Here is a 13,997-nt window from a genome sequence, read left to right as displayed (position 1 = left end):
CTAGTCTACTTAACCTCTCCTCAAAGGATAATTCCCTTATCCCAAAAACTAGTCTAGTTAACCTCTCTTGCACTCCCTCCGAGGGAAGTACCTATGGAAGCCCCAAACACTTTCAGTTTTAGATTGGAAAGGTTTGAAGTTCCAATTTCCTCCACTTTCAAACTGATCCACAAGCCATGGATTGTCAAAAGGAGCACAACCCATTCACAACCTGTCCTCAGAGCTCTGACTGAGACTAACTGCAACCAGAGAACCTCGTGGTGTTGGTGATAGGAAGGTCAGTTTAAATCCCCACAGTGGGTCTAAGTTTGAAGATACTTTCAAACACCAAGGCTGGAATTCTCTGACTTCACTCATGGCTGGGAGCGTCCGGTTCCACTGTTGTGAATGGAGTTTTGGCTGAGCACCAAATTCTCCGTTCTTGCTGGCAGCAGTAGCAAGGTGTGCTGGACCGGAGAATTCCAGCCCAAATGTCTGAAAAACAAAATGAGAATTCAGGTCAACCTACCTTCGGGTTGAGTCTGCTAATGTCTTGTCTCTTTTCCGATAGATTGAAGAGCTATAAAAGGAAAGAGGTTATTGTAGATTGATCAAGTACAGAGTGAATTTGTACAACAACAAGTGGTGGTGAAAAGTGCCCATCAGTGATCAAGAGTCATTGTAACTGGCCCCATTACCCTGGATATGCCAGGGATGATGGCACATTTTTATGTGTACTAAGGGAGCCACTCAAGTGAAGGCATCTACAGTTGTGAGTCAGCTTTAAATCGCAACTCCCCATCAGACAATGTAGAAAATGTGTCAGGCCGGCAGTTTTTGCCCCTGCCCTCATGAGGCTGCCAATTGTTGCCCGATGGGCAGACCCAATGGGAAATCATCAGACAGGAATGGAAAGCCTTTACTATTGTTTTTAACGCATGAGCCAGTCACCTCCGTTACCCGCTCTGCAATCCCGCTGTGAGATTTTCTCCTGTTGTTGCTCATCTTCAGGCACCACATATGGGAAATTTCCCACAACAACAAGTCATTATCTATCTGATCCATGCTGCCTCCCTGTAGAGCAATCTACCTGATTCACCAACAACTTTCAATTGGTTTATTATAAATGCAAAGAAAGCAGCTGAAATCAGCCAGCATGAACCCAGTGACAACATATTAAAAAGTGCTTAAACAAAGTTTCCTCACTCAGTATTGGTCTTTATGCGAAACAGATTGGCATCTTTTAAGGGAGAGGAGTTTCAGACAAGTGTACCCTTTCTGGATATTATTGCCCAATTACAAACTCAAAAGTAACCTTGGCTGAATGTTATTTAACTGATAGAAAAGATTAATTGCAGTGACAGAGACAAGTTAAGATCGAGGCACAGTGTGACAGTAAACTTAAAAGCAGGATAAAGGTGACCAAACATGGCGATGCAGTTTTGAAAAATTTGGAACAGGAGCAATGGGGCCCCTTTGAAAACAACTCAGATTTTGATGAACTTTCGCACCTTTTTTTTTACTATTTTTCTGAAGTTTTTTTTAAATGGACTATTTGCCTTCAGTTGCTGCCAGCCACATCAGTAGGATAGCTGTGAGGAAGCCAAGTTAAACTCAGCATTGTAGAAGGTCGGGGTTAAAGACTGGTTCTCTATATAGGCTGCTGATTTCTGTTAATTCAGCTCCAACGCACTGCTGCCTCCAAGTGAAGTTGATGTAATTGGCGTCACTGTTCAAACCAAAACATCACCTCAAAAATCAATAAAAATGGACAGAGGGGAGAAGATGTTAATCATAATTCCATTGAACTAACAGCAGGACTAAACCTCTGAGACCACCAAAGACTAGTGGGATTACCAGGAAGGATTGAGAAAAATATTGTCTTTATTGTCAGTCCTGCTCTCAGCTTTCTCTTCTCTGACATTCGCAGTGGGATCTGTACAGCTACACAGGCACCAGAAGTTCTGCAATGTCTCACCTAAGTCAGTCCACGTTGTGGGCTATTTGATCATGCCGAGGGGCAATGCATAAGGTGGCACTTAGCTTCTTCGCACCCACTGGGCACATTGTCCAGCAGAATTAAAACCACCTATTTCCACCTCCAGAACATCACCCCACCTCATCCCCTTGTCTCAGCTCACCCCTGCTGAAACCCTCATCCATTGTTTCGTTATCTCCAGATTCAACTATTCCAACTCACCCCAGGCTGCTCTCCTACATTCTATCCTTGAGGATTTCCAAAACTCTGCTGCCCCATTTCTTGACTTGCCCAAATCCTGTTCCCCTATCACCTGCTGTGCTTGCTGACCAATGCTGGCTTCCCGTAAAGTAACATTCTGACTTTAAAATTCTCAACCTTGTTTTCAAATCCCTCCAGGTCCCCAGCCCCTCCCTATGTCTGTAATTTCCTCCAGCCTCACAAACCTCCGAGATATCTGCGCTCCTCTAATTCTGGCCTCTTGTGCAATCCTGATTTTAATCATTCTGCCATTGGCAGCGCTGCTTCAGCTGCCTGGGCCCCAAACCCTGGAATTCTCTCCTGCTTTCTTCCTTTAAGACACCTCTTTGACCAAGCTCTTGGTCATCTGACTTAATATCACCTGATGTAACTTGGTGTCAAACTTTGTTTTATAATGCTCCTGGGATGTTTCATTATGTTGAAGGTGCTATGTAAGCAGGTTGTTGGTGTTATTGAAATCATCAGAAAGCCATTAGCCTCAACGGCACCCTCCCTGACAAAAAAATGAGTTGAGCAGAAGGGAGGACAATGTCCATTGGGGAGCCCTTTGCATAAGAACATAAGAAATAGGAGCAGGAGTAGGCCATCTAGCCCTTCAAGTCCACCCCACCATTCAATAAGGTCATGGCTGATCTGAAGTGGATCAGTTCCACTTTCCCACTCTCTCCCCATAACCCTAATTCCCTTGTCTATCAGAAACCTATCTACCCATGACTTAAATATATTCAGCGAGGTAACCTCCACCACTTCAACGGGCAGAGAATTCCAGAGATTCACCACCCTTTGAGTGAAGAAGTTCCTCCTCTACTCCGATCTAAACTGTCCCCCCCCCCCCTTATCTTGAGGCTGTGCCCTCTAGTCCTGCTATCCTTTCTAAGCAGGAAGAATCTCTCTACCTCGACTCTATCTATCCTCTTCATTATCTTATATGTCTCTATGAGATCCCCCCTCAGCCTTCTAAACTCTAACGAGTACAGACTCAGTCTATTCAGTCTCTCTTCATAGGCGAGCCCCCTCATCTCTGGTATCAGCCTAGCGAACCTTCTCTGCACTCCCTCCAAGGCGAATGTATCCTTCTGCAAGTGCGGCGACCAAAACTGCACACAGTACTCCAGCTGCGGCCTCACCAGTACCCTGTACAGTTGCAGCAAGACCTCCCTGCTTTTATATTCTATCCCCCTCGCTATAAAGTCCAATATTCCATTCGTCTTCTTGATCAACTGCTGCACCTGCAGACTGGGTTTTTGCGATTCGTGCACAAGGACCCCCAGGTCCCTCTGCACTGTAGCATGCTGCAGCTTTTTGCCTTTTAAATAATAATCCCTCCTACTATTATTTCTACCTACTTGCTAACGTTATACTCCATCTGCCAGGTCCTCGCTCACTCGCTCAGCCTATCCAGATCCCTCTGCAGACTTTCCACACCCTCCACGCAACTTGCTTTTCAACTCATCTTCGTGTCATCAGCAAATTTCGTCACCCTACACTCAGCCCCCTCCTCCAGATCATCTATGTAAATGGTAAACAGTTGAGGCCCCCGCACCGATCCCTGCGGCACTCCACTGGTCACCAACTGCCAACCAGAATAGCACCCATTGATACCAACTCTCTGCTTCCTATTAGACAGCCAATCCTCTATCCACGCTAACACCTTACCCCCAACTCAGTACACCCTAACCTTCTGCAGCAACCTTTTGTGAGGCAACTTATCAAACGCCTTTTGGAAATCTAAAAACACCACATCCACTGGTTCCCCTCTGTCTACCGCACTAGTTACATCCTCATAGAAATCCAATAAATTTGTTAAACACAACTTCCCCTTAACGAATCCATGCTGCGTCTGCTCAATTAAACCATTCTTTTCTCGGTGCCTCGCTTTTTCTTCTTTGATGACGGATTCTAGCATTTTTCCAACTATAGACGTTAAACTAGCCAGCCTATAATTCCCTGCCTTTTGTCTGCTATCTTTTTTAAACAGCGGCGTAACATTAGCCATTTTCCAATCTTCTGGCACTTCCCCGGAGTCCAGCAAATTTTGATAAATAATTACTAAGGCATCTGCTATCACCTCTGCCATTTCTTTCAGAACCCTGGGATGCATTCCATCCGGTCCCGGGGACTTGTCTCCCTTCAGTCCCGTTAGTCTATCAAACACTACCTCTCTAGTGACAGTAATTGTATTAAGGCCCTCAACTCCTACCATCCTTCTATCTTTCATATCTGGCAAACTATTCGTGTCCTCCTCCATGAAGACGGGAGCAAAAAAACTTATTTAAAGCCTCAGCCATTTCCTCGTTACCCACTGCTAAATCCCCCCTCTCATCCTCTAAGGGTCCAACATTCACTCTAGCCAGCCTCTTCTTCTTTATATAATTTGTAAAAACTTTTACTGTCATTTTTTATATTTAGTGCTAGTTTAGCTTCATACTCTATCTTTCCTTTCTTTATCACCTTCTTAGTCATTCTTTGTTGATTTTTAAATCTTTCCCAATCTTCTAATCGCCCACTATTTTTAGCCGCTCTGAACGCATCAGCTTTTAATTTAATACTCTCCTTTATTTCCTTAGATAACCACGGCTGGTTATCCCTTCTCCTACAGTCCTTCTTCACCATCGGAATATATTTCTGCTGAGTACTGAAAAAGATCTCCTTAAAAATCCTCCACTGTTCCTCAGCCATCCTACCAACCAATCTGCACCCCCAATCTACATTCGCCAATTCTGCTCTCATCCTATAATACTCCCCTCTGTTCAAACAGAGGACACAGGTTCAGGGCCCTACTTTCTCATCCTCCATCTGCATCAGATATTCAACCATACTATGATCGCTCGTCCCAAGAGGATCCCTCGCAAGAAGATCACTAATTCTACCTGCCTTGTTACACAGTACCAGATCTAAGATAGCTCGCTCCCTCGTAGGTTCTGTTACATACTGTTCAAGGAAACTATCCCAACAGCATTCCAAGAACTCTTCCTCAAGCCCACCGTGTCCGACTTGGGTCACCCAATCAATATGCAGATTAAAATCCCCCATAATTATCGCCGTTCCGTTTCTGCACGCATCAATTATTTGTTTGTTTATAGCCCGCCCCCCCCCCTCAAAATTATTATTTTGGGGCCTATAGACCACACCCACCAGTGTCTTTCTCCCCTTACTATTCCTTATCTCCACACACAACGATTCCACATTTTGCTCTTTGGAGTCTATATCTTCTCTTACTACCGCCCTGATATTATCCTTAATTAACAGAGCTACCCCACCCCCTTTTTCCTCCCGTCTATCCTTCCTAAACACCTGATACCCCTGGACATTCAGCTCCCAGTCCCTGTCACACTGCAACCACGTTTCCATAATGGCCACTAGATCATACCCATTTGTGCTGATTTGCGCCATCAGCTCATTCACTTTGTTCCAAATGCTTCGTGCATTCAGGTAAAGTGTCTTTATATCAGCCTTTATCTGGACCTTATTTGTAGAAACGCTACTAACCTCTCTCATGCCTGCTACTCCTTTAATTAGTGGAACATCCTCAACATTTACTTGTTCATGTACCCTCTCCTTTACTTTAGATTTTGTAATTTCCCTCACCCCTGCACACACACACCACCACCACCACCACCACCACCCCCCTACGATTCGCCAGGACTCTGGTCCCGGCATGGTTCAGACAAAGACCATCCCATCTGAACAGGTCCCATCTGCCCCAATACTGGTGCCAATGCCCCATAAATTCAAACCCATTCCTCCCACACCAATCCCTGAGCCACACATTCACCTCCTTAATCCCTGAACCACACATTCATCTCCTTTGCAGTCAGCCGGACTGACACGGCACAGACTGGAGAGGATATGATGACTTTCCTGGTCTGTGGGACTCAGTGCCACACTGAACCATTGTGGCACTACTTAACAGTTTAAAATGTGCTCCACACATAGAGCACTCTGAGTGCAGTTCTGGATGCCATATAAAAGGGATCCAGAGACATTGGAGAGGGTGCAGAGAAGATCTACAAGGATGATCCCAGAAATGTGTAGATTTACACATTCAATTAGGAAAGGAGTGACAGACTGGGTCTCCTTTCTCTTGAAACGGGAAGACTGAGTAGAGGTCTTTAAAATTCTGGAAGGTTTTAATGGCGTGGATAGAGAGAGAATGTTTCCTCTTCCCATAGGCAGAACAGTGGCAAAGAGAGTGGAATGGTGACACAGTGGTTAGCACTGCTGCCTCACAGCATCAGGGACCAGGTTTGATTCTGGTCTTGGGTGACTGGCTGTCTGTGTGGAGTTTGCATGTTCTCCCCATGTCTGTGTGGGTTTTCTTCAGGTGCTCTAGTTTCCTCTCACAGTCCAAAGATGCTCGGTTAGGTGGACTGGCCATGGTAAATATGCAGAGTTACGGGGATAGGGCAGGAGGTGGGCCTGGGTACGATGCTCTTTTGGAGACTCGGTGCAGACTTGATGGGCCAAATGGCCTCCTTCTGCACCGTAGAGATTCTATGGTTCTTATGGAGAAGAGCATAATTAGAGACCATCAATATACGATAGTCACCAAGAAATCAAATCGGGAATTCAGGAGAAGCTTCTTCATCCAAAGAGTAGTGAGACTGTGGAACCGTCTACCACAGGGAGTGGTTGAAGTGAATAGTACAGATGTATTTAAGAGGAACAAGATAGGCAAGAATATAAGGGAGAAGAGAATAGAGAGTAATGATGCTCGATTTAGATGAAAAAAGATAGGAGGCTGAAGTGGAGCAGAAACACCAGTATGGACTAGTTGGGCTAAATGACCTATTTCTGTATTGTAAATCCCATGTAATCGTCTAGCTTTATAACCATATTTATATAACTGGAATAATAGTCCAAAACGTAACTTGCTACTCATCAGTTCCACTGACTGCTCCACGGTGCATTATAGCTTGTGTTCAAGCTCTGAAAAGCACAACTTACCAAGTAACTCTCTCCATGTTTGGATTTCAGCATCTGGGCCACCTCCTTCAGATTGCTGCGATACCGCTGCTCCTCAAGCACAGGAGGGAAGAAGACCGAAATAATCCGCTCTGTGATGTACGTCAGGTCAAAGTCATAGTTCCGTTCCATGACGTGGTCCACACTGAAACTCCTGCTCGAAAACACGATGGCAAGCCAGGATCACAATCGCACATCAGGGGCAACACTGGCCGTGTGTTCGAAGAATAGTGTAGTAGTTAAATAGATACTAATAACTCAAAGGTCGTGAGTTCCAATCAGTCCCCAATTTAATCCACTAGCTCTTTAAGACCAATGAAAACCCTACTCACTGATGCAACATTGGGAAAGGAGACTGTCTAGTTCAACTGCACGTAACTTCAAACTCTCACTTTTTCACCATAGAGGTCGGAGACAGGAGTCAAGTTTGATTTCAGCTCAGAAACCCACCTTTTTGGGGAAGAATGGCCGGCAGAGAAACTGATTAAAGTCAAGATTTTCACATGGATGAATCCTTATGTGGAGACAGATTTCCTGATAATTAAGGGTAGTGGGTAGGCTCTCAATGCTGAAGAGTCCATCAGAGGCCTCCAGTTTCAGAGAACCATCCTCTGATGTACAAGAGGATGCAGTACAAGGTAAGTAGCTGAAAAGGTGCTTCAATAAAAAGCTGCCACCTTTGGTTGAAAACTTTTAATAAGTAAGTTATGAAAAGCAGCAGAGCCACCACGGCTGGAGGTGGGGGGAAAGCCCCTCTACAGGGTGATCTTTGGCAATTTCTTCATTAATGGCGAGGGTCTGTAGGCCTATCTGGAGCACTGCCACAGCCCCCTTCCTCCGGCTCCCCTCGCATCACTCCAGCCTATTACTCAGTGCCCTCCTCCAGATAGTTAATTTGTGTTGTGCAGGGGCAGGGCCTATCCATGCCAGAGTCTGACAGTTCCTGGCCTCTGCACATGCGCAGTGGCCCCGAACTGTCAGCCTGCAGTTTGCTGGCCAGCTTCATTGCTGGCCAGTCAGGGACCCTTGCACTGCTGCCTCTCCGCCACCCCCATGGCTTGATAGCAGCCCCCACGAGCATTCTCAGGCCAGACCCCCCTCCCCCACCATCCAGGATTGCCCCAACCTCTTGCCCCCCTCCCCAGCAGTGACAATGCACATCCCCACCCCCCAAACAGCCTGCCTGCTCCAATCGCTGGCCTCTGTCCCTCCAATCCTGACTGATCCTAATGCAAAGTGGCAGCGGGACCCTCACCAATCGTGCCCTAGACCCCACCCCCTTAGCACTGCCCTATGCCAATGGGGCATACCAAGGTGCCCCCTGGCAGTGCCAGGGGCACAGGCTGGCACCCCCACGGTGCTCATGGACAGGGGACACCACCCCCCTGCCGCACAACCTCCTGGGGGGGGCCTGATTGCTCCCCCTTCCCTCCAGCAGGGTTGGGCCACTAGTTCCCCAAAAGTGGGGAGCTAATCTGAATCCCGCCGGAATGAAATTGTACTGGCGGGGTGGGAGATGCTATCAGGCCTGAAGATTTCAGTCCCGGGCCCGATAATCACATTCTTGCCTGTTTCCAGCATGACCCTGACTGCGTCGGGTATCCAGCACTGGGAGATGCACGCGGGTCGGGAACATATGCGCAAATCCCCAGAATTAGCCGACATGTAATTCTCCTAGCCCACCACGCTAAAAAGTTAGCACGGCAGGATGGGAGAACCACCCCCAAGGTTCTTGAGGCCTAATCACCTTCACAGACCCCAAGCACACCTCACCCAAAATGGCCAGGGACGCAGTGTCACGAGGCTGACAAGCTGACTGGCGCTGGTATTTTTGGGGGACCCCGTCCGCCTTCATTCCCACCCTTGGAGAGGCTTAGTTAGCCCTACATATTGGACTCTTGGTGTTCTTTAAAGGGTGCTTGCATGCTAATTAGTCAAAACGAAGGCTCACCTCCACCTCAGGACAATTAGTGTGACCTTTGCAGCATTGCCCATATCTTCAGAACAAGTCTAGAGGGGAATGCCACCTAAAAATAAGCTTAAATATTGCTTCTAGGACATTCATGTGGTGGGTTCATAAAGTAATTCCCTGATCTTATTTCTTGTTCTTATTGACTGAACAAGTGAATTTAAAGATACCTCCTTAACAGGAGGAAGTGTCAACCAGATTGTGGGTGTCACTTGCTAATACAAACAAACAAAGAACAACACAGCACGGGAAACAGGCCCTTCAGCCCAACGAGCCCGCGCCGCCATCTTAACAATGTATTTTTCCTACACCTCCCTTGACCCGTGTCTATACTTATGGTACCCCCATTGGAAACCAGATTCAGGGGAGAATAATTTAGGGACAATTTGTTACACCAATCAGCCTAAGAGCACATCTTTGGGATGTGGGAGGAAACCGGAGCACCCGGAGGAAACCCACGCAACCACAGGGAGAATGCGCAAACTCCCACAGACACCGGCCCAAATCCATGTATCTGCACAGCGGGCAGTGATAGTCACTGAGCTGTTGTGGTTGCCCATCTGCTGGTCCAGTTTTAAGCATACACAAACGACATGAAGTACTAAGCCACTCTCGAAACATCCAAGAGCAGCCCACGCACGACCCGCCGTGTGCATACCCCTCGTTAGACAACAAGGTGGACCGACGCAACTGCGGAGTAAAAGAGACAAAACATCAACACATGTAGCATTAGATTTCCAGGAACGTCCCGAGGCTCTGACCCTTATTTAAAACCGTCTCCTATAACCCTCCATCCCTGTTTCGCTCATGTGCCTATCTAAGTAAACCTTAAACAAGTCCAGCGTGCCTGCCTCCACCACATTACTTGGTAGTGCATTCCATACCCCCACGACCTTCTGAGTGAAAAACCTCCCTTTAGTATCCAAATTATACTTCTCCCCCCTCACCCTTAGCTCGTGACCCCTCGTGATATTTGTCTCCAATCTAGGAAAAAGCCTGCCACTGTTTACTCTATCTATACCCTTCATTATTTTATACACCTCTATCAGATCCCCCCTTAAACTCCGTCTTTCTAAGGAAAACAGCCCCAGTTTACCCAATCTTTCCTCATAACCCAGTCCTTCCATACCAGGCAGCATCCTGGTAAACCTCCTCTGCACTCTCTCCAGGGTCTCCACGTCCTTCCGGTAGTAAGGTGACCAGAACTGGACGCAGTGCTCCAAATGCGGTCTAACCAACGTTCTGTACAACTGTAGCATTAGACGCCAGTTCTTGTATTCTATACCCCTTCCTATAAAGGCTAGCATACCGTAAGCTTTCTTCGCAACCTTCTCCACCTGAGTTGCCACCTTCAGAGACTTGTGCACTTTCACTCCCAGGTCCCTCTGCATGTCTATACTCTGAATAGGTCTACCCTTTATCATGTAACTCCTCCCTGCATTATTCCTTCCAAAATGCATCACCTCGCATTTATCAGTATTAAACTCCAACTGCCATTTATCTGCCCAATATACCAGCCTATCTATATCCTGCTGTGTCACCTGACACTCCTCCTCACTATCCGCCAATCCTGCCATCTTCGTGTCATCTGCAAACTTGCTGATCACACCCCGTACGCCCTCTTCCAAGTCATTTATATATATTACGAATAGAAGAGGTCCCAGTACTGAGCCCTGCGGCACACCACTGGTGACAGACCTCCAGCTAGAAAAGGACCCTTCCACTGCTACTCTCTGTCTCCTGTTGCCTAGCCAGTTTCCAATCCATCTAGATACCTGTCCCTGTATCCCATGAGCCTTAACCTTTTCTACCAGCCTACCGTGAGGGACTTTGTCAAATGCCTTACTGAAATCCATATAGATGACATCAATGGCTCGTCCTTCATCAACCGTTTTTGTCACCTCCTTAAAAAATTCTACCAGATTCATAAGGCAAGACCTCCCCTGAACAAAGCCATGCTGCGTAACCCTAATCAGATCACAACGCTCCAAATGCTTATACATCCTATCCCTAAGAATTTTTTCCAACAACTTTCCTATCACTGACGTCAAACTCACTGGCCTATAATTACCAGGGTTATCCCTACTGCCCTTTTTAAACAGCGGTACCACATTAGCTATCCTCCAGTCCTCTGGGACCGCACCTGTGTCCAAAGAAGAGACAAAGATTTGCGTCAGAGGCCCAGCAATTTCATCTCTCACCTCCCTAAGCAGCCTGGGATAATGCCAGTTCAATCTAAGTCTATAATAGTTCCAGTTATCTGTCCTTTTCTTATTCAATGTTAGAATATTAAACAACCTAAAAACAATAACATAAAAACTGTGGACAAGTAGCTCAATATCTATTTACCACAAACCGAAGTGAACATAGTCTATGCGGTCAGCTCAGTTTTAGCACAAAACCCCCCAATATTTTTTCCATGAGCAGTGTTAATTCTATTTATTTCTGTGTGGATGACGAGTACTTGAAGGTTGAGTGAGCGGTAGCCCAGAACATTACCAAAACTATTCATTCGTCTCAATTATCTACTTTTAAAATGAATGCATTGTAAATGGAGTATTTTTACCTTGGTAGAGTGCTCCTTTGGTGTGCGCTTTTCAAAGATTTTGTGGACCCCTAGACATAATGAGGAAAAAAAAGGGATGATATTGAAACCCAATGAATGTGGAAAACATCCTCCTCTTGTGGCAGTCAGGGTCTTTGAAAGGGTTTCCTTAATCCTTTCACATTTCACAATGTTTATCACAACCGCATGGGCTGGAAGCTGTGGTAAAGTTGCCCTTATCAAAGGAGCATCATCATCAGCTGACTTGGACCCACTTCCAGGGAACAACAACTAATATACTTGTTATGCAAGTTGATTGTAAAAAGCCTCACTAACAACTTGAGAGTTCTTTCCAGAGAAACAGAAGGAAAGACATGCATATCTGTGGCACCTATCACAGCCTCAGGACGCCCCTGAAGCATATTACAGCCAATGACATACATTGTGCAGTGTTGCTGCCCTTGTAACATTGCTTCCGGTTTATGCACAGCAGAATCTTACATAGAGCAATGAGAGAGTGGCCAAGTCATTTTATTGGGGCATTAGTTGAGGGATAAATATTGGCCCAGGACAGAGGCGGTTGAAAGGGTGTGAGAAATACCCCCTGCTCTGCTTTCAAATCGTGGCCATGGAAGCAAGACAAAACGAGTGTGAAACAACTCTCTCTATGCAGCACATGTGACCAACTGATGCAGACATATCGGAATGAGACTAAACCATGAGACAGAGAAAGAGAAATGATAAAGGCCAACCACCAGACATAGAGAGAGATTTGCACAGATACAGGGAGAAAGCTTTAGGGAGCGATACAGATGGAGACAGACCTCATCTTGAGTTACAGAGGCCCAGCGTGACTTCAATGCTTTTAGTTTCCTCCAAACCACATCGTGCCTCCAGCACGGAGCAGTGTTCCTCTTGCACGCAAGACTCCTTCATCTAAAATTGAGGCACTTATTTAACTCCCTGCACCGGAGAAACGCCAAGTGTTCGCTGGCATAGGTTCAGACGTGCCTGCTTGACCAATGGCTCAAAAACTGTGAGGGTTTCTGAACAATCCATCCTTGCAGAGGAGCATCGCTGTCAGACTATGTCAGCAGCAGCTTCTGAGAACCACACAAAGCAAAACATAACCTTTGTGAAAGTGAGTCTTGAAAGAGCTGCCAATTGGTGCTTTTCATCAAGGAAGCATCACTCGACACTGCTTAAGCTGTGGGAATGAGAGAGAAGCAAACAGAAGGGGAGGGGAAGAAAAACATCAGGAAACAGCCAAGACCAGAAACATGAAACATTAAAAGGAAAATAAATGAATAGAAAGAAGAACGGGGGGGGGGGGGGGTGGTGGAGAGAGGAGGAGGAGGAGGAGAGAGAGAGAGAAAGGAGAAGAAGAAGAGGAGAGAGAGAGAGGTAAAAGATGGATTCCAATTCCAAAGAAATGTGTCAGGAAACAAAAATTCCACGTCTGCCAACAATTTTAGCTGCACTATCCGAACTGTCTAAGTATATTTACATTTTAATTTAAATATAGCCACAACACTACAATGTGGAGGAATCTTATTACCTGAAAGGATAATAGCCTCCAGCCCTTGATATTTAACATAAGCATGTGGGCACATGCCGTCGTCACAGTGTTTAATGTACATACTCATGCACGTACATACCTCTCCCTGCCGATCATGTCTTTTACTCACCAAATGCTCAATATTCTTTACTGTTCCAGTCCCCTTTCTTGGCTGTGGGAAATCGGAAACAGGAAAGTTATTAACTGACGCATTAACAAAACTAGCTCTTTTCCTGAAGGAATGTACATTGAGTGGATTCTGGGCACCCATCCAGCCTGACATGACAGAAATGTCACGTGCCTATTTCACTGACCCATTCCCCCCAAATTCCCAATGGAAAAGGAATGGGAGTTGGGAATACTTTTCCACTTGCTGGGTAAAATGTTTTTCCTCATGTTGCTATTGCTTCTTTTGCCAATCACCCAAAATAGGTACTTGACCCTTCTATCAAAGAGAACAGTTTTTCCTCTCTCTGTTCAGACCCCTCACGGTTTTAAACACCTTGATTAAATCTCCTCTCAACCTTCTCTTCTCCAAGGAGAACAGTGTCAGCTTCTCCACATAACTGAAGTTCCTCAATCCTGGATCCATTCTTATTAAATGCTTTTTGCAGGATCTTTAAGCTCTCACCTTGCAGACCTGCACTGTGCATCAAGGAGAGCATTCTACTTCTTTCCTCATATTTAAAAAAAACTTCTCTGTGAAGTTCTCATCCTGAATATTGCGGAACAAAATTAGTAA

General features: G+C 45.9%; 1 protein-coding gene across 10 annotated transcripts in view; it reads right to left on the bottom strand.

The window, feature by feature from the left end:
* LOC145361876 (tensin-2-like) overlaps nt 1–13,997 on the bottom strand; it is a 314,264-nt gene that overhangs the window by 103,941 nt on the left and 196,326 nt on the right. For all 10 annotated transcript variants that reach the window (XM_080217864.1, XM_080217866.1, XM_080217865.1 and 7 more), the window contains 4 exons: nt 13,386–13,427; nt 11,719–11,768; nt 7,166–7,337; nt 509–559 (listed from right to left, as the gene is read on the bottom strand). In XM_080217864.1, coding sequence (XP_080073990.1) covers nt 509–559; nt 7,166–7,337; nt 11,719–11,768; nt 13,386–13,427 — 315 coding nt within the window. The remainder of the gene's footprint in view (nt 1–508; nt 560–7,165; nt 7,338–11,718; nt 11,769–13,385; nt 13,428–13,997) is intronic.

Source organism: Carcharhinus amblyrhynchos, chromosome X, assembly GCF_965287045.1.
Source record: "Carcharhinus amblyrhynchos chromosome X, sCarAmb.v2.hapA, whole genome shotgun sequence".
Classification (NCBI taxonomy): domain Eukaryota; kingdom Metazoa; phylum Chordata; class Chondrichthyes; order Carcharhiniformes; family Carcharhinidae; genus Carcharhinus; species Carcharhinus amblyrhynchos.
This window is presented reverse-complemented; position numbering and strand designations above follow the sequence as displayed.